The following is a 21,997-nucleotide window of genomic DNA, read 5'->3' on the forward strand; positions in this document are numbered from 1 at the left end:
AGAAGCACTTGAGTGGAATCCCCAAGGAAAAAGAAGGGTGGGTCGACCTCGTTATACCTGGTGAAGAACCCTGGAGCAATAAATTACTGAAGAAGGCAAATCTTGGGGAAAAGTCAAGTCCACGGCACAGAATCGAGTACGTTGGCGAGCATTTCTTGAGGCCCTTCGGGATCATAGGACATAAATATAAAATATATTAGTAGCCCAGAAAATTGATATCTTAAAGACAAAAAATGAATGAATGTACATTTCAATTTAATTATAAATATTTTATTAATTTTTTTATAATGTTTTTGTTATTTAACCAATTTATAATTAGTTTATTACAATCTAATAATTCGGATCACAGTGAAATTACAAAAATTACAACAAAGTTTATAACAAAACCTAGAAACTAATTATGAATTAAATATGGCATTGTTGCATTATAAGAACTCGCACCTCCCCCCGCTCTTGGATGATACTCCGCTCAGGTCTGGATACTTAAGTAAATATTTCGCCAGTTTGGACTCTTTTACTTTTAAATACTTTGCAAGTGAAAATAACTGACAGCGATAGCACTGAATTAATGGACATAAATTTGGACATTTCAAAAACTAAATTTCTGAGAAAAATCAAGAAAATTTTCATTGTTCCATTAATGATGATGTATCCTCGCCACAAAAATATGAATTCTGCATTGAATACAATTTATCAATTGGATTCAGGCCACCCATACCATGTGAATGGCCACCATAGGCAGTGTTAGATGAATCAGTTATTGTGTGTGGACCATTTGATAAAAATAGATGATGTTGCGTTGAAGGATCTGCACTATATGGAAACGAAGTTAGAAAATTATGTTCTTGTTTGGGAGGGATACCACTCGTCCCTGAAAAAACAATAAAAGCAACATTTTGAAATTTTCTAAACAATAAAAGAATAAAGGTCAAAAACCAAAATCACGCTGTATGGATAAATAAAATCGTCATTACCGTCTGAGGGGCTTCTAAAAAGTTCTCCATAGAATGGTCCCCCGGTTGTAATGGCAATTTTACTTATCATTAGAATTTCAGATGATAAAATTTTCTTGTTTTAGAAGTTCGGGTTTTAGTTGATGAACTTATGAATTACTTTGGTTTTTTCTACATAATACTTCGATTTATATACAAAAAAAAAAAATTTTGCAAGTATTTCGAAAACTTAGAAGAGAATTTTTCGACAATAAATATATCAACATATTGTCAACATTAAGTCATTTCTTCCCCCCATAATTTGACTGTAGAATGTATCAGAATTTAATATTGATATATTAGGTACTGTAAACGAACCCTCTGTTTTTGTAACTTTGTTTCCTAACTTAAGAATACCTACCTAACAGTATCATAGCTACAGGGTGTAACATAAATAAAGTGACAGAGTTTTAATTAATAAATAAGAAAATGCTAAGTTTGACAATAAAATTAAGGATAGACTAGCAATAGTTTTCGAGACCTTAGCAAAGTCTAATAAATCGAAACTTGGTCACAAGATAAGTGACAGTTATTTGTATTTGCAAATAATTTTTATCTTATTGTATGTTTTTCATTTTTTTTGGAATTGTGATTTTTTTTTATAGCAAATTAACTACAAGTCACACTGAAAATTGAACAAATTCAAAGCAAATCTGAATAAAAAAGTAAACTCTACATTTATAATATACGAAGATACGATACGAACATAGCTCCAACCGGGTGCCTCACGACACCTTTCGTTTTTTTTTAAATTCTTAACGTATTTTGTTATTTTAATAAATATTGCTGGTATGCCATTAGTAACATTATAGTGTCGAATAGTACTATTCGCCAGAAGTATTGTGAATACCACTCAGTCAGTATGTGCCTGACACCACATTCTGACGTCGGCCCATGCGCCCTAACTGTCGCTCACGTTCCGATATATTTAATGGTAAATTCATTTATGTTTAAAATTTCATAGCAAATCTCAAAAACATCGAAACTATATAGTATTGCGTTCACGGCAAGGAATTCTTAATTCTTAAGGAATATTACTGAAACACTCTGTACATGAATTCAAAATGAAATTGTTTGAATGAGTGAAATGATCACATATATGTAAACAATCACTTTATGATAGGTTAAACATATCCTGATACCATATATAATATATTCCCAAGGGATAACAAGATACTATCTGTGTAAACATTAAAATGTATTCAAAATTGTCAACAAATTTTAATGTTTATGTTCTCACCTGGAAATTCATGTAAGGAATTATTTGAAGATGTTTTGAAAAAGCTATCTTCACTATCCATATTCTCTTGTTTAACTGTTGGTAGAAAATGTCGCATATCGTCTTGTTCTGTATCGCTACCACTTTCATTCAAATATTGATTCATCCCAGATGGACCTGTAACACAATTCATTCGAAATTAGAAATCGTTCATCTGTCTAAAAATATTGGTTTTCATTTTTCAATTAAGAATGTACGAATGCCGGGGAAATTTTGGATAAAAGGCTTGATTTTACTTATATATAAAGTTGGACTAAGTCTAAATCAATTCTGGAAATTTTAGGAAGAGTTGGTCGATTATTTAAATAAATGAATGAGTTCAAAAGTAGGCATATTTAATATTGGTCTTATGGTAGATTTGTTTTCATAGATTTCTACAAAACTTGGCCGTGAAAAACCCGTTGTGCCCTATTAATTAAGGATAATATAAGCACGATAGTGGACCCACAAATTTAAAAAAGTATACTTTTTCAATTTTGTTGGTGAATTATGTTTTAACTTGACAATATGAGACGAAAAGTAGGCATAAAATTTTTCGATATCTGAACTAATTTTCAAAATATCGAAAATTGAAAACTTTGTTTAATTAATTAGCTTTCAATATTTCGAAATCAAGACAGATATCGAAAAATTTTATTCTTATTTTTCGTCTACATTCATTTAGTTATAACAAGTTGAAAATAAGGTATAAATAATTTTAACTTCGAGACTAATATTGCCTTGGCACTCATACTATGACGCTAAATAAAACGATTTTTGGGTCAAATGTAGTATCAGTCACATATGACTGACTTGGTTTTATATGGGCTTGAGGAAAGGCTTTCAACCAAATTTATATGTATTCTGAATGTGACTTTCCAATAATATAATATGGCTTCCACAATTTTCAATTATTTGAATGTTACTCATGTTTATTGTTAATATAAATTTTTACAAAAATATTACAAAAGTATAGAACCAAAGACGTTATTATTATTATTATTATTATATGAAGACTACGAGTATGAAATATTAAAAGACATACCAATTTCATTTCATGTATACGAAAAGAAATACTTTAAGTCCAAGAGCCAGAAATGCTTTTATAGAATTCAGTCTAAGACACAAATAATCCAAAAATAAATGAAAACAAGTGACGCGAGAACAAGTCATAGTAAACAATTGTTTAGACAAACCTTACCGCCCGTTATGCTGTCCATAAATTACGCCGAAAATGTTAAATAGCAAAAAGGAAAATTATTTTTCTCAAATTTTGCACTAACTTTTCAGTAGATTGTTTAGTATTTGACCTACGCAAAAAAAAAAACGCATGGGATCATTTTTGTAAAGAATGTTATTCTCTACAAAAATGTTAATGACACTTTTTTCGATAAAATCAATGTTGTTGGTTATTGCAAAAAAACCAACTCTCCCCTTCAAACCAAGATGGCGACTTTCCTCCTAGGAGTTAAACTTATCTTCGACCATCCTAATCGTAATGAAAAAGTCGGGCAGCCCTCCAAAAATTTAATTTTCTATATAAAATTTCAGTTAGAATTACTTGTATAGACGATATTTGATCAAAATCCATTTTTATAGTGGTATACTAGGTCCTTTCACTTGTTCAAACTGTCTGTCTAACTAACAAGACTGGTTCCCGAACTATTACCAAACAACATATAATATTGTACGATATTATTTTATCCTACCCTTAACGATCTTGGTTACCATAGTAACCACTGTGTGTGTGTGTGTGTGTATGTTAGACATTATGAAAGATCGAAGAAGAAAACATCAAGAGAAAATTCTTCTTATTTTGTAAATACGTTCATACGTTCATATGTACATACTACGTATATATATATATATATATATATATATATATATATATATATATATATTAGAGACAACAAAAAGACGTAGACGTTTATGTAGATGATGCGCTGCGCTGTTAGAAACATACAAAATTGTTTATTTTAGGGAGATAATGTCACTCTTATGACCAAAAAAAAAGAAGTTCCATTCGATAGATATCATTGGAGAAAGATGTAATGGCGGAATAGTCTGCCCTTAAGAATATTGAAAATAGAGATAGTTGCAATATTTGTAAAATCATGGTCGCAAGCAAATGTCCTCTATTGCTCTTGACAACTTTTGGCACTTTTGGCTAAAGCATTTATTTCTGTAAACAGCTTTAGTTTTATTTCGAATAAATGTCACATTTCCTCCGAAAACATTTTGTGTTTTCTTAGAACGATCAATTTTCTCATAAAGAATTTATTCTATCCCTTACATTTTACGATTTAAATTCATTATTAAAGCAATCCCAAGAACTAGATCTAATCTGCTGTCAGGACATGATGTTCCCCTATCAAACTCAGCAACTATTGTCAACAAGTTTTTTTTATTAGTTAACAACAAAACGAACTATTAGCCATAATAGATTAAAATGGATCATCCTGTATATGATTTGCAATCCCTTTATAGATAATTTGGTGTCCCAATCAGATTTTTTCCATTTTATTTCTCTAACCCTTAATTTCTTAAAAAAATAAGTGTTTTTAGTAATAAAATATTTTCCAAAAATGTATACTAACTGCGTTCCTCTTCTTTGACTTGTAATTTGATATCCGATTTACTATCTTCATTGTTCTCCGAATCATCTTTATTACTATTCGGCATTATCTTATTATCTTGACGTGCCTTCTTCTGTATTTTCTTCATTTTGGCACGTTGATTCTGAAACCATACCTAGAAATAGAAAAATTATAAAATTAGAAAAAATTGGGTTATAATTCTTTTCAATTTTATATTCGCCAAACATACGAAAAAGGAAATAAGCTCAGGTGATTTTATAAAAACATATATACCAAACTTTTGTTTGTTCCATCAAAACTTGGGACTAAACTTAATATACTCTGATATATTTCATATATACAGAATTCATAAATATATTTGTCGTACTGTCACGTAAGAACCGCAACGAATTTCGTTAAAAAAGTGGTGAAAAAATTAAAATTTTTTAAATTAGTATTTGGAAAATATGTTTTAAAAATGTTTAATTTGAAATATCTTTAAAGGTTCCTGTTACTAACAAAAAAAATGGGTGGTAAAATTGATCAAATATATAAAAGCTCTGCTTTTCTATTTATTTAGGCTTATGCCGCCTTAAGATGACCGCATCAAGCGACGTCAACGAATTGAAATTATTAAGTGAAGAATCTCGGAATTAATAAGAAATATATGAAACTGTTTGATGTAACTAATCCACTTGTAAATATAAGCTAATTGTTCTATGGTACTAGATCCCACATTAGCATGCAAGCAGTTAGCTAAAATACATAGTGTTAGAAAAATATCGAAACCATTCGAGTTACTTGAAAAGTACCTAATATTTAGAAAAAAGTTATGCATTTAAAATTTAGTAGCCTTAGAAAATTTTAAATTGAAATCTAAATTTGTTTTTTAAAACTTTTTTTTGAAACTATGTTTCTTATCGCACGTTATCCTTCTGATTTGTTTGCTGGTTGAGAGGTAAAATCAAGAAAAATGTATCATAAAAATCGAAACCAAAAATGGACCATTTTAAACTAAAACTGTTTCAATCGATTCAGCTTGTCATGAATTTTGAGAATATGCAAAAGTATTTTTATAATTTGTCAATTTGTATTTTTTATTAAAAAAAATTAGTTACAAAAGTGAGTTATCAGAAGTTAAAGATAATAGAGATAATTTAAAGTGAATAAAATTAAATTCTATGTTATGTCATAATAAATATCTTAATCAAATCAAATGTAGGTAAAGTACGCACATATTGGGTTGACTACTAAATCAATTGTATGTCTTTTTAAAACTAATATTACAATTAATTCATACAGTAAAAAGTAAAAGTGAGCTTCTTTACTCATAAAACTTTAGTATATAACTTTTTTGTTTTTAAAATCATTATTTTTCGATTAATTGCTGAGTAGTTTTCTAACTCTCTGTATATATGTTCGATATGTTGGATGATATCGTATGCAGATTTAATTTGTGTTTTGGTAAACAATACAATAGGTACAATACATGAGCCTACCGCCCTATGTGGGCAACAAATTATATTTGGTTCAATGGAAATCAAAGGTACCTACAGGAATAATGTGCGTATGACTGCACTAGTGTGCATTGCATTGCATTATCAGTACCAGTACCACTATCAATACCTACCACATCAATACAACAACATGATGCTATTTATAAACAAACTAAATATATAACATTCATCAATAAATAAACAAATAATAGGTAATAATAGTTCAGAACGAATTGGCGCATCACTACATTGAAAAACTCATCTCGAAGTTGGGTTTTTCCTATTGAAATAAAGTAAAAATACTTTCAAACAAATTCCTGAAATAATTGGAACAAGTGGGATTGAATTTAAAATATGAATTCATTGATACAAAATCACTGAAGTTAAATAAACAAAATCATTACTCTAACGAAATAGATTGATTTTAGTTTAAAAGTCATACATTTTATTGATGGAAAATAAAATTATACTTAGTTGGAATATATAATCGTGTAAATAAAGTGAATCGATGAATTAAAAGAAAAATTGTTATTACTAATTTATCATCGGTGGCCCAGTTGGTACAGCGGTGAGCTTAAGACATTAAAATCGATAGTAATTCATAGGTAGCTGGTTCGAAGAAAAATAATTTTTTTTTTAAATAAACCTTACAAACTTGCTCATGTGATTGTGTCAATCACATCACTATCTTGTTATAATATTTATAAAGTGGTAGAACCAACAATATTTGAAATTTGTTGAACAGTATATTACTTTCATACAAACAACTAGATTGAAGTATAGAATAGTTGTGGGTAGTGATGCGCCGATTACTTCTGGACTTTAAAACTAGCCAAACTGAACGAACTGTGAAGTGAAGCCAATCAAAAAACAATCACATCAAATATAACATTTATTAAAAAAAAAAAAAGAAACAAAGGTGACATTAGTCTAAAAAAATAAAAACATTATTACAACTTCAAAATGTGGCCATCAAATGATTTTATGCATTTCACATTAAAACATACAAAGTTTAAGAGGTGTAAACATTTGAAAAAGCCTGGTTGTACCATGAATGGAAACAAAATGACTGTTTTTGATGGTAAAATACTTTACAACTTTTTCTAATAATTTTTATCGATATTTTTAACCATCTCTGGCGCTATGCAAAACTTTAAGAATTTGCACTATAAGTCAATTTAGAGTAGGCTGAGTTTAAGGTTCAGATTTCTGTTAACTATCTTAGAAAATGTAACCCATTCCCTTATATTACTGTGAAAATTTTTTAAATCGATATTCCTATAAATGACGAAAGTGTGAAGGTGTCTTCATCTTAAATGCAGGAAGGCATGCATAAAATTGAATGTAAAACAAAGATCTACATAGCTAAGTAAGTTACAACATCAAATATTAAACACTTACAAAATAAAATAGTTTCACAATCAGTGTTTGAATGCACGCACCTGTACAATGCGAACACTAAGCCCAGTTTCTTTTGCTAACGTTTCACGTATTTTTCTACATGGTTTTGGGCTAAGTTCAAACGATGCTTTAAATGCTCTTCTTTGTTGTGTTGTCAGAATGGTTCTCGGTCGTTTTGGACCACGACGACCATCGTGTGAACGGACATTTGGTAATAGATCATCGCATAAATAATCACCTGCGATAAGGAACATAGTTCCAAAAAACAAATTGATTTAATATAGTAGAGTGACCAACTAAAGTGATAACGTTACCTTGTGAATATCCTTGTAACATTTCAACTTCTTTTTCATAATCAGGACGACAAAACAATTGACCCTGTTTAACAACGAATTGATCACCTTTTAGAAGACGTGCTCCACATACAACGCATATAAAACAACGTAAATGAAACACACTGTCCACTGCACGCATTACTAATTCTTCGGGTGCTATCCGTTCTGAACAACCCAAACATTTCTTCACATATAATCTGAAACAAACACCCAACAATGATAATTTTAATGTTACGAAACAGACTGATTTAAAAGAACTTTTCAAACGGGGAAACGAAAATTGTAGTGTTTTGATGATAATTTTATTTATTTATGAAAGAAATATTCATGTGAAGACAACTCAAACAAATATAATTTATGATTGTGGTACCTACTATTGTTAAAGTGTGGTTAAGAGCCACACGACATTGTGGTCAACATTGTGGTCATGTTTTAGAGAACATGATAATATACTACAATACAATACAAATAAAATAGATATCAAAGCAACATAAAACATATTTCAAACATTGAAACAAAATGAAGAAGCTAGCAGTATAGTTACAGAGCTGGTGCTCATTATAGCCAATTCAAATTGCTATCAAAGGTGCTACTGGGCCTAGATTTACATATTGGATTTACATATTCAGTTCCAATTTGATAAGAACTAGCTGAAGAAACTTAGATCGTCATTTTTGCCATTGCTCAAGTGCGGCGCTTGTGTAAATCCGATCCTGAGTTAACTCGCGTCCGGGGCACAATAACTTTTTAGCGCGTGCCCCCGTATTCGAAAACCATATAATATTATATGAAAAAAATGTTCGCACATAAAACAATAAATAGAGTAAAATAAATAAAGTCATGGACTCAAGTAAGGCTTTAAATTTGAGACAAAAAATGTAGAAGGAGGGAGTGTTGACAGAGCTAGCCTTGTCAGTAGACAAGACGTGCCATTTCTATTATTAATAAATTATTACAGTTTGATTTATACTATTAATATTTCGTTTTTTCCTTTAATTTAAAATATATTTACCAGAAATCAATTGTAATAAAAATAAAAATAATCCAGCAATTTTTTGTTTTGCGAAATATTTGCCGCCGATAAAATTTACCCACCAGATCTGTAACTACAGCAAACATGAAAATAAAAAATATTTAGCCGTGAAGTATTTGTTATGTTTCATTTTGTTTTGTGGTCTTTTTCAACTAAATTATGTAAATAGGACTGACTAGCCAGCTAATAAAGATGAAGTGAGAATAATATATTTTAACACAAATATTTATGAACTTTTTAACCAAACGTAAAATATAATACAATAAAAGATGTTACAAAAAATTGGCTAATTAAGAAAAATAAAATACACCACTACCTTTTTTACTGAAACCAAATATCATTCGTCAAAATATCTTGGGTCTTTGTCCAACTTATTACTGTGTGTCCGAAACAGTAATGAATCGTAATTGAAATGAAAAGGACAATTTCGGAATAATTAGATTCAATGCGGAATAATTTCAGAGACTGAACGGAATGAAAATGTTGGCTCTACAGTCAGATTCATAAAATATCTCGAAAATTACTCATTTAATGGTCAAATAAACACGATTTTTGTAATTTTCGGGTCAAAATTACCTTATAAACTTAGTTTTATCGAAATCGGAAACAAAAACTTTTTTTACACTTTTTGCAATTTGTAAAAATCGAAAAAATCATAAAAAATTCAAAAAAACACAATTTTTGTAATTTTTGGTTGGGTTGGGTTGGGTTAGGTTGGGTTAGATTGGGTTAGGCTGGGTTAGGCTGGGTTAGGCTGGGTTAGGTTGGGTTGGGTTGGGTTGAGTATGGGTGTGGGTGTGGGTGTGGGTTTAGTTGGGTTTTTTTTCCATTTTAATTCTCTGTATTCAGCTGCTTCATAACTGTAACTGTACTAATAATGTCATTATTTTAATAAATTAAAATTAAGACTGAGTCAAATGTGGTGTCAGTCACATATCTGGAATGTCCCATGGTATACAAAATGGGGACTTTAAAATATATTATATAGAGGTACATTTGTATAAAATTAAAATATAATAAATATGTCATATTATTGTGTAAAACAATTTCCTTAATAGTAATATTTAATGACTTATTTGTACAATTCTGTTTTGTTTTCTTCTTGTTGCTTGTTTATAATAAATACTGTTGCTACTGTTACTATTATTATACAAAATTTTACAAAAGTGAATACACTTGAAAAGCTCTGTTAGAGGAAATCACAAAATATATGTAACAAAGAAGTTTAAACGATGTTTTCCGGAACAAATATTTGAATACTACAAACAATATACATATATCTACTCTTATTGTGTGTATAAATAGAATATGTCTGCCTTGTCTGCAAGTCGATTATTTCATTGTTTTCATTCATTTCATAATGAAAAGCTTACATTTTTATTCAGGTTATTATTTTTCAGCCATTATTATACGCCTGCGTTGTGTCTCTTAATTAATGAATAATTTGATTACCAAATAGACAAATGCAAAAAGTAAAATTAATGGGCTACTTGTTGAGAAACGCATGGATTGATAAAATTTGATTAAGTCATATCAAAAACGTTATAAGTCACACAATTTGTCAGGCAAACAAACGAGTTTTAAAGTACTTTTTTAAGCTTATCGAAGAAATATTATTAAATTACGAAAATAATTATTTAAGAATTATTTGCAAAAAAACCCGTTAAGAAAAAATATTAATTAGTATTAATTGATTTAATAAAAATAAACTTTTAACAAAAAGAAAACCGACTTCAAAAGGAAAACTTCAAAATATATTAAAATGCACTAAAAAGTAAAAAAATAACGATAATGTAATGTAGTTAAATTTTTGGAGTCGGTGTCAGCCAAGGAAACAACTCAGGCAGAACAGTTTTCTACATTAGCTTGGCTGACACCGACTCCAAAAATTTAACTACATTATATTATCGTCATTTTTTTACTTTTTAGTGCATTTTAATATATTTTGAAAAGTTTTTCTTTTGAAGTCGGTTTTCTTTTTGTTAAAAGTTTTTTTTATTTTGTGATTTTTAGTGAATCTGAAGTACGCTCACTAACTTGTCACTAAAAAAAGAATCATCGAAGTGATATTGAGCTATTCGTCTTCTTGTCGTGCAAACTTAATGCAAATTTAAGACTTTTATGGTTTTCTAATGGATTTCGTTGTCAGAACTAGACCAAACGGGAAGCACCAGCTTTCAAACAGATAAAGAATCATCAAAATCGGTTCACCCAGTCAAAAGTTCTGTGGTAACAAACATTAAAAAAAAAAATACAGTCGAATTGATAACCTCCTCCGTTTTTGTTTGAAGTCGGTTAAAAATAGCCATAAACATTTTTCTATAAGCAAGCTATCACAGGAGTGATTCCGCATATGTGACTGACAGTAATTGGAAATAATTAATCCGAGAATAATAGACCCAGAAAAAATAGATCGAAAATTTTATAGACCCAGAATATTATTGTAATTACGAGTTGGTTGGGTTGAGTTTGTCGAAACATTACCTTATGGCGCTCTACAAAAAGAAAACTTTGGTTTTTAACACTTTAACGATATTTTTAAAGAATTTTATTACATTTACGTCATAAAAATTGCCTAGTTGGCTAGTCACGTGACAGCCGGGCTACTTTAAGATAATGAAAGCTAATAGTACTAGAGTACTAGACTGTTGGTAGCATACTTAATTTTTGTTACCATCAAAAACAGTAGTATTATGTTTTTTCCATTCATGGTACACTTTTTCATGGAATAAAAAAAGTCGGCTTATCAAATTTGATTTGTAAAGGCTAACTTTATACCGTCTCTTTGACTGTTACTGTAAAATATCGTATGAATTTTTGTAGGTACTATTCCTTCGAGCACCTTGTACTGAGATTGTGTGAATATTTCAGATACAATTTTTCGAAAATAGATATAATATTTACGAAAAAAAAATAAATAAAAATTTGTAATGAAAAGCATTACATCAATGCCAATAATTTTCCTTTAACAAGTGATGCATCAAAATAAAAAAAATACCAATACACTGCTAGAGCTCTGAACGTATCGTATAAAAAATAATATCGAACGTAGGTACACTGAACATTGTAGGTTAGGGAACATTTTACTATTCAAATAATAATAATGAAACAAGAATAGGGATGAATTGTAGAATTTTAGGGGTGGTATAAGTAAGCAGCTCTACCCTAAAAAGCAATATGTTTTTGAATTGAACTTGATATTGTAGGGCTCTGCTCTGATGTTGGATGTTGTTGTTCGTGCATGTGGTGGTTTTATTTTATTGCTGGGTTTTTGTTGATATCAGAGGAGGGTTAGGTAGGGTCGTCACATTGCTCCGTACTCCCTTAAAATATTCGAACAATGTGATATTGCCAATATATATACGTACAGGGTGGACCATTTAAAAAAAGTAACTTAAAAAAATTTGCAGAGTTTGATGGGAAGGGGAGGCATCATGTTCTGACATCAGATTGGACCCAGTTCTCTGGAATGCTTTTATAGTCCATTTAGATTCTAAAAGAAATTGGGATAGAATAAAACTTTCGAAGGAAATACGAAGCAAAAAACTGTCAGTCTTGTATTTAATCGAAAGAAAGTATGCTAGCTACAGAAAAGTGCTTTAGACAAAACTTGTCAATGAGCAATAGAGGACATTCTCCGGCATCCATGACTTGAAATTCTAGTTTTAAGATCATTTGACCTTGATCTTCAAAAGATAGTGAAAATTTACCTGGGCTTAAAAATTATTAATACAGACGAATGATTTTTTCTAAAAACGAAAAATTTTCTAAAATATATTCTATTATTAGATCACATTTCCTCCGAAAGTTAACGATTTTCGAAAACAAATGTTAATTTTTTGATGAGGATCAACTTTCTAATTTAAAGTGTTATTCTATCTCTTACGCTTTTAGAATCTAAATTGACTATTAAAGTAATCCCCGAAGAACTGGTTACAATCTGATGTCAGAACATTGTATTCTGCATGAAACTCTACAACTTGTGTTTTAATTATTTTTTATTTGGTTAAATACAAAACTAGCTATTAGCAGCCATGATAAATTAGAATGATGTTCCACCCTGTATACATATTGTGTGTGCTTTACTCAATGTGATTTTACATTTTCTCAATTCAATCAAATTTACTCCTTCAGAATTGATAAAAATGTTATTTTCTATGCAGATCTTTGATTTTACTCTTTGAATGAAGAACAGTGCTAGAATGACCCGCTGAAGGTAGCTAGGTTTGTACACGGTAAGGAATAAATTGCGTTTACTACAATGCTGGTATGGTATGGAGACAAATACTATAGTATCTACGTTTTCATAAGTAATAAGTGGGTATCGCTTAGCAGTTTGGGTCTGATGCCCATACTGCATTGACTCGTCCGCTATAATTATTCGTAATGTTACTTTTTCCTCCAAAAATACTAAAGTTCTTTAATTTGACCCCAGTCAGAGTTTAAAATCTGAACTAAAACTAAAATCTTTAACATAATAGTATTCATAATGTGACGCAAAATAAAAATGCATTTTGAGTCAAATGTAGTGTCAGTCACAAAAATGTCAAACTCATATTAAAGTCAAAGTTAAACTCTAGAGTGGAAAATTGAAAAAGTTTACATTAAGAATCAAAAAAAATAACTCGATCATCTTAATCAAAAAAAGTGGTTAACGTCGGAATCTAAGGGAATAAGCTAAATTCTTGTACAAATCTTTATTTTGGATAGTACAAAATGTTGTCTCAAAAAACTGATTTTCACGACCTTTGACCTTCAATATATTAAGAATGCGCGCGCATGACCATCTGTAGCTTTTGAGACAACATTTATACTCTCAAAATAAAGGTTTGTACAAGATTTCAGCTCATTCGGAAGTGAATCCCTTTGATAATTTGGAGTATATTGATGAGTGTTTGAACTCTTATGAAACAAACTGTTGCAAACTGTTGATGATTGTGTGTAGCATTGCACAAAATGTTTATGCTAGTACCCAGAGCTATAGTAGCTCTAGCTAGCTTGTTCTATGTAGAAACCTTACTTATTATGTTTCCTTCTTAATATTGTAACTGCTGACATCGTGATTGTATCGATTCTAGTTAGACACACCTCTTGCTTGATCTTTACTTCTTTCGAATGCTGCTGGTGTTTTCACTTTTGCTAAACTTACTAAACTAAAGATCACACAAACAACAGCAGTTACACATACTTTGGTTTTTTAATATCTTTATCAGATACAGAACACACTAATGTGACATTTTTAAGTTTATCAAATATATATTTTATTTTATATATTTTATTATAATTGATTTTTACACTCTGTATAAATGAAATACAGTGAAACCTGGTTAAGTGACACATCAACAGACCTGCAAATTTGTCTCACTTATAGATAATTCCGCTTAAACAGTGTCTCAGATATCCAGATATAAATAAATATCTGTCTCATTTACAGAGAGTTTCATTAATAGCGGTCAGAATACAGGTTTTGCAGTTATTATCAATATGAAATCGTGTGCCCTTTCTATAATCATCGGTCCACTTACCGGAACGTTTTTGATACGAAGTTGCTTGACCCATGATAGCAAACACTGTTCAAGTTCAGGATATTCTGATAAACGTACACGTTTTAGTTTGCCTTTTCTTTCAAAACTTTTTGATTGAATTTTAGCTTTATTCTGAATTATTCTACAAAAAGTAGATTTTGGCAAATTAAATTCGACACAGATTTCATCACGTGTCTTCCAACTTTCATAAACGGTAATTAACTTCATTTTTTCACGTATTGATAATAATTTGAGCCTTTGTTTCGGCATTTTTTATTTAAATATCTGTATGGTAGTAAAGCAAAACTAAAACTGAAGGTTATTGAGGCTCAAAATTAGTTAAGTGTACAATTTACGGGTATAATAAGAATAAGTAAGTAAACAAACAAAACGATGTTATCTCAGTTACAGAGGCTAATTCATGGCCAAAGTGTTGAGACCTAAGTATTAGTTCCATTAATGGATGATTCTCACTTATCCAGATTCCACTTAACCAAGTTCCATTGTATTAGAATTAAAAATACTATAAGGATCTTTTGTATTACTTACCTGTCATAATCTAATCTACAATATAATTTAGCATCACGTGTAAAACATGTATGTGCCAAACGTATGCCACACACAAAACATTGTAAACAATGTTCATGGTATGACACATCCAAGACACGCATTATATAACGATCTGTGATTGGACGACAACAAGCACCGCATACCATAACATTTATACATGATGACGTAACATTATTATTATTATTATTATTATTATTACTAGCGTTACGTGCACTTAATGACATTAATATTGGACCCATTGTAGTTACAGGCACTGCCAATCCACTACTACTGTTGTTGTTGTCAAGATTTGTAATTATTTCTTTGGACATTCAATACAACTGATACACACTGTACTATCTGAAAAACAAAAAAAAAAACAATCATTTAGGATGTACGAGCGCTGGCTTTATTTTTGTTTATATATCGTTGGAATAAGACTGATTATTAAAATAAATAGATGACTTCAAAAGTAAGCATTTTTAACATTGGTTTTATGGTAAAACGCTAAATGGATGATATGTTTTTATTGATTTTTCCAAAATTCGATGGAAATTAAATTAAAAAAGCTATTTAAATTAAAGTTAAAACTTTAATAATTAATAAATTATTTAATTATTTTAATAACAAAACAATTCAATTTAATAATTATGGTGGGAGTGCAAATAAATACATGATACTTAATAAGATATGATATACTACTTAGTTTATTTGCGCTTCCACCATTTTTATACATACCATTTATATATGAAATATACATAGTATATTAAGTTTAGTCCTAAGTTTGTAACGCTTAAAAATAATGATGCTAGGAAAAAAATTTTGTCATAGGTGTTCATAAAATCACCTAATTAGTCCATTTCCGTTTGTCCGTCTGTCCGTCTGTGGACACGATAACTCAAAAACGAAAAAAGATATCGAGCTGAAATTTTTACAGCGTACTCAGGACGTAAAAAGTGAGGTCAAGTTTGTAAATGAGCATCATAGGTCAATTGGGTCTTGGGTCCGTAGGACCCATCTTGTAAACCGTCAGAGATAGAACAAAAGTTTAAATATAAAAAATGTTCCTTATCAACAACTTTTGTTTGAAACATTTTTTCGTAAACATCACTGTTTACCCGTGAGGGCGCCAATTAGGCGGAAATTTTATAATATGTTCTACACTTGATTAACAGTTATGTATGTGTCACATGTTTGTATGTGTTATGTGATAAAGAAATCAACACTGACTATACATGGTATTTCAACAATTAACTCAGTCAATTGCTTGTTTTCACTTGTTTTCTTTTTAGTTTTTATCTAACGCAGTCGGGTTTTTTAAACCAATTTTGTTTAATGTGTGTATAATCTGAAAAACAAGTGCTTAAATACATGTTGTTCATTTGTTATGTTAGCCCTTCTACAGTAACCTATAATAACATAAATAACCCTTAAAAATTATTTAATTTGTTTATTTTAAATATTACTTATTAAATATATTTTATTTTAGAAGTCACGTAGATATTTATAACAAACCATGACGATGCTTTAGAATCATGTATCATCTATATTTATTTATTATTTTGTATTTATCAAATATGATATGAAATATTAATAATTATTAATAGGTATTAGAAAATCATTTTTACATTACAATTTACAATACACTTGTATAAAATAATCTAATATAAAACAATTGACTGAGTTAACTATCGAAATACTATGTACAAAGAGTGTTCAATGGCAATGTTTGAATTATTTTTAATAAATAGACGAGTTTAAAAACCAACACAATTATGGCAGACAAATTTCCAAAATATTTTCTTGAATTTTATTTCGTTTTTCGAGAATCTTCACAAGACCAACAGTTGAAGCTATCTACTCTACAAATCACTTTTTGTTGAGCTATTGTGTTAACGAACAGACGACGGTATGAAAACCTATACCAAAAATTTTGTTTGTAGCATCAATATTTTTAAGCATTACAAATTTGGGACTAAAATTAGTATACCTTGATATACATTTCATTTTGTAATGAAATTTTCATAGGTCATTTCTTACATCCGAAGATAATCTCAGAGAAAAAACTTGACTTGGATTTTTTAAGCAGATCTCTGGGTTCGTATGTATTAATCATTTAACAAAAAGTATGCTGTCCCGTGGGCTGTAATAATACCTGTAAATTTTATAATATGCAAACGTGTTATTGCAGTCAATATTGTAGATGTAAAGAAAGCCAAGTCAAGTCAAAGTAGATGTTTTTGATTGGAATAAAATAGGCATAAAAATTTGAAACAATTAATAACAGTTCACCTAATCCAAATAACTTCCAGATATAATCTTTATTCAATATGTGTTGTTTTTGATCATCATGAAGTTGTGTGTTGTTTGCCGCTAACTTAAACACTATGTGTGTGGTGGGTTGCTGAATCATCTTTATAGCAAGAATATAGTCCGGTATCCAACGAAAATTTTATCAATAATAGTTTTTATTTCCATTAAATATGGTACCACGTTTTGGAAGCTGAACCAAAAAGAAAAACCGACACTGAACATATGAATTTCTGAGAAAAATTTCTGAGAAAGAAGATCAAACCAAGAACTGTACGAATTATACGAAGAGCCGTGTATAACAAACGTGATAAAATCACAGAGCGGCCTTTAGACAGATCGACGAGGCAAATATTGATCAGAGCAAATACTGGAAACAAAATAGAGGTGGGCCCAGAACCAGCTGGATAAAGTCAGTCAAGAAAAAGATTTGCAAGAACTGGGAATTGGAAACTGGAAACGAGAAGTCGAGAACAGAAGCAGATGGAGACATGTCTGCTCGAAAGCCAAAGACATTCTAGGCCTGTAGTGCTTATCTATTTATTTATCAAATGAAAATATTTCTCCAGCAAAGTTGGAAAAGTTTGGATAAAATTTATTTTACTCAAAATTTTCTTAGAAATGTCTGATCGAAGCAGAACTACGACATTTTTTTTGCTTAGATACCGGACTATAATATAATATGTATATCTTTATAATATAAAAAAAGGGGGAGTTAAAGCTAAATAAGAGTTAAAGCTCAGCTCAGCTCCCTAATAATATTTAACTGTATGTGGCACGTGCTAGCTGTCACTGATACATCATCAAAATCATTTTATTAAATACTCTAAATCATACAATAATGTATTAAAGATCATCTAAATTAAAATACATTGCATAGATGGGGTGTTTGTCCTTAACTAAAAATACAGGAGGTTGTAGGTACGAGTACGATTAGGGGATGAGGTTCATCGTTCATGCTTCTTTGGTCATAGTTTTTTTTTTTTTAAAGATAGCCTGTTTACAGTATGGATCGTTTTACTCGATTATATGGCTGATAACTCGTTTTGTAGCTAACCAATCAAAAATTGCTCAAACAAAAAGTTGTAGACTTTAACTCTACCTACAAATTTGACATATCTCTATCTTTGATAGTTTCGGAATTTCAGTAAATAAGTTTTTATCGTGAAAGTTATTCGGCATTTCAATTTTTTACAACTCAAAAATACTAAATTTAGTCCAAACAAATCCTTTAAAACTCGTTTTCTTGTGAATGCCACAGTTTTTATTGAGTTCTAGAAATTTTAAGGTAGTACAAGCGCGAAGGCATTTTTAGATTTAACGATGAAATTATTTTTACCTTATTTTCAACTTTGATGATGAATTTTGTTATATATCTGTCTTGGTTTTCGAATTATCTAAAGCTAAATAATTAAGCGAAATTTTCAATTTTTGATATTTTGAAAATTACTTACTCCATGTATCGAAAAATTTTATGCCTACTTTTCGTCTCATATTGTCAAGTTATAACATAATTCACCATCAAAATTGGAAAAATATATTTCTTTAAATTTGTGTCCCCACTACCGTGCTCATACACCGTTAATTAGTCGGGCACAATGGGCTTTTATTTTGTTTTAATAATTTCTTAAGGTTTTAACTTTTAATTTCCACTGACAAGTTTTAGTGAAATGTATGAAAACATATCATTCATCTACTATTTTCCCATAAGACAAATTTTAAATATGCCTACTTTTGAAGTTATTTATTTATATAAAACATCGGGCAACCCCCTCTAAAAATTTTCGGAATTTATTTAGACTAAGTCCAATTTCATTCATATACAGCCTTTAACTAAAAAAAAATCAAAATCAAAATCATTACTTTGTCAAAGATTTGCTTAGACAAAGACTTTTATATTAAAATTTTGTACTGAATTCATAAAATAATTAAATAAGTAAATGTAAATATTATAAATAAAATTTCATCAATTTTCATTTCTGTGTGTCACACTATTCGCACCATGCATAAGTTTTTTTATTTCAGGCTTTTCCATGGAAACGATATAATTTCACCATATTTCCATCACAAGTTTTTTTTTTTAGTTTACTCAGTACAACTTATATTAAACTAACGAAAGTACACGAACAGATCCGAAAATTTCCGAAGTTAATATTATTTTTTTTTTGCTTACACCTTTACTCTCGTGATGAGAGAAATTTTCACAATTTTTGAAGGAGTTAATAAAAGATTATATTTTTATAAAGTTCATAATCCAAAAATAGATAAAATTATATGAAGATGAAAAAAATTTCAAGCACATATACTTTTTGAAAAATAAAAGTTTTAAATCGAGCGTAAGCAAAATACTCATAACGCAAGTGCTGACGGTTTAAATATATATTTTCACAAAATATAATCACCTTATAAATTAATGTATTAAATCCAATTAGGTACTTGTAAAAACACTGAAATTATTGACGAAAATTTAAATGTCTTCCTAAATGAGCGTAGTTTTAATCAAGCCATAATACTTTCGAATTAATAAAAAAACATATTTTAAACGTTCATAAACATCAGACATTTTACGAACAACATTAACATTATTTTAATAAAATTAACAGATTTTTAAAAACGCCATAAAAAATTTTATATAAAAAAATATTTATCACACCAAAAAAAAAAAATACAATACCGTTTTATTTGTAATAATTGCAATTCGGTACAATTTCGTCAATAAAGCGAGCGTGACCGTAAAGCGTAATGATGCGTTAAAAAATATTCACGCGGTAAACAAAAAAAAACAATGAATAATCGGAGCGGAATTATTTAAAAATTTTTGTTATTGTACATATGTTTTTAATGATCGTGTTTGATTTTGAAACTGTATGTTTAAAACAACTAGGCTTTTCTCGTTGCTATATAGCCATGCTGATGGGATATTACATCCCGCCATCACTGTCTGTGTGTGTGTTGACACGACGCCTCAGCCACAGACGCACATAGGCGGAGCTTGATAGCGTCGCGACGGTTACGCCTTCTTTCTTTTCATATCAGTTTTATTATTATTACTTTGTGAATACAGAACGGCTATAATGTCACATTGTATGTGTATGCTTCAGCATTACTAATGCTTACATATTATTTCTTTAGCCTGTATTTTTACTGCCCATGTGAGTATTTCCTTATTTCTTTATCAAATTCCATGATTTTCCCATCATTATCAATCTTAGCGCGATCACGAAAAATTGATTCACGGTCTAAAAATGTACCCGAGAAATGATATTAAGACTTAATTTTGTTCAGTATGTAATTTGTATATCATAGCTGTAGTAAAATTGCCTATAAATAAAAAAAGTAAAAAATTTTTTGTAACCCATTAGGGTCAATAGTTTGTTTTGTAAATAACCAATCAAAACAATAGCTTTGACAAAAGTTGCAGACTTTTATGGGGGATATCATGATCTGACTGCAGATTGGATCTAGTTCATCGGGTTGCTTTACTAGTCAATTTAGATCCTAAAAAATAGGAGATAGAATAGCTCCTTAAAATAGAAAATTGACCCCCGTAAAAAAATTAACATTTTTTTGAAAATTATTACTTTTACCGGAGGACTGCGACTTAAAATTATGAGATTATTCCGTTTAATCGAAAGTTTATCGATAATTGGGATTTATCTTGATTGTATTTATAGTTATTTGAAAAATAATTTTTCTTTTATTAAAGCAAAAAAATCATGAATTATTCCTCCATACAGAAGCTCACATTTTGCTTTCTTCTGTGGAAAATTTAGAAATATTTTCAGAAAAAAATTATCTAACTAAAATAAAAAATCATTAGTTTTCCCGTAAATCCAAGAAAAAATTGTTTGTTGAAATTTTCAATTATTTGTTTAATGTGTGAAAATTCAACTTTTTACTGTCTTCTGTGAAACTGTTCAGTTTTTACAAAAGGTTTCAAGTGATTATAAAATAGCTCGAAATTTGGATACCACTATTAACACATACTTGATGTTGTTGGAAATGTCGGTAAACGATTATCTTGAAATTGATTTTTATTACAAACAAGTGAAAACAGACAATTGACTGAGTTAGTTGTATAAATACCATGTATAGAAATTTTTGAATATCAGTGCTTGCATTATCAAAAGATAAAAATATTTTCGAAAATTTTCGAAGCTTTCGAGAGTATTTTTTAGAATGTGCAACTCTCTATGTTTTTATAGTTTTGGAGAAAATGGACACCCAAGTTTTGTCATAATTTGTTTAAGAAAAAATCTTTCAAACAAAAGTTGTTTATTAACTACTCATAAGGAATAGTTTATTTAAACTTTTTTTCTATCTCTAATGGTTTACAAGAGAGGTACTACAGACCCAAATCCAATTGCCCTATGTAACTCATTTACGAACTCAACCTCAACTTCACTGAGTACGTTATAAAAATTTCAGCTTGATATCCCTTTCTTTTTTTGAGTTATCGTGTTTTCAGACGGACAGACAGCCATTTGTTCATATCCTAAATATGTATTTCTAATCTGTACGA

The 21,997-nt window shown here is 29.7% G+C and overlaps 1 protein-coding gene across 1 annotated transcript; it reads right to left on the minus strand.

The window, feature by feature from the left end:
* Positions 1-626: 626 nt before the first annotated feature.
* Positions 627-15,497, minus strand: LOC123296367 (LIM homeobox transcription factor 1-beta-like). Its single transcript, XM_044877829.1, has 6 exons — positions 15,166-15,497; positions 8,038-8,255; positions 7,765-7,961; positions 4,848-5,001; positions 2,233-2,388; positions 627-871 (listed from the first exon to the last, which is right to left on the minus strand). The coding sequence occupies exons 1-6, from the start codon at positions 15,495-15,497 to the stop codon at positions 627-629; spliced, it is 1,302 nt and encodes a 433-aa protein (XP_044733764.1).
* Between the last annotated feature and the right edge of the window lie 6,500 nt (positions 15,498-21,997).

Source organism: Chrysoperla carnea, chromosome 3 (assembly GCF_905475395.1).
Source record: "Chrysoperla carnea chromosome 3, inChrCarn1.1, whole genome shotgun sequence".
NCBI lineage: Eukaryota > Metazoa > Arthropoda > Insecta > Neuroptera > Chrysopidae > Chrysoperla > Chrysoperla carnea.

What these genes read in the sequence shown, in the direction of transcription:
- LOC123296367 (XM_044877829.1), bottom strand. Translation starts at nt 15,497, where the DNA reads ATGTCCAAAGAAATAATTACAAATCTTGACAACAACAACAGTAGTAGT. An exon ending in TTAGTGTTCGCATTGTACAG is followed by an intron (nt 5,002 to 7,764) that starts GTGCGTGCATTC and finishes TTCTATTTCTAG; the next exon opens with GTATGGTTTCAGAATCAACG. An exon ending in AGTCAAAGAAGAGGAACGCA is followed by an intron (nt 2,389 to 4,847) that starts GTTAGTATACAT and finishes ATTGTGTTACAG; the next exon opens with GTCCATCTGGGATGAATCAA.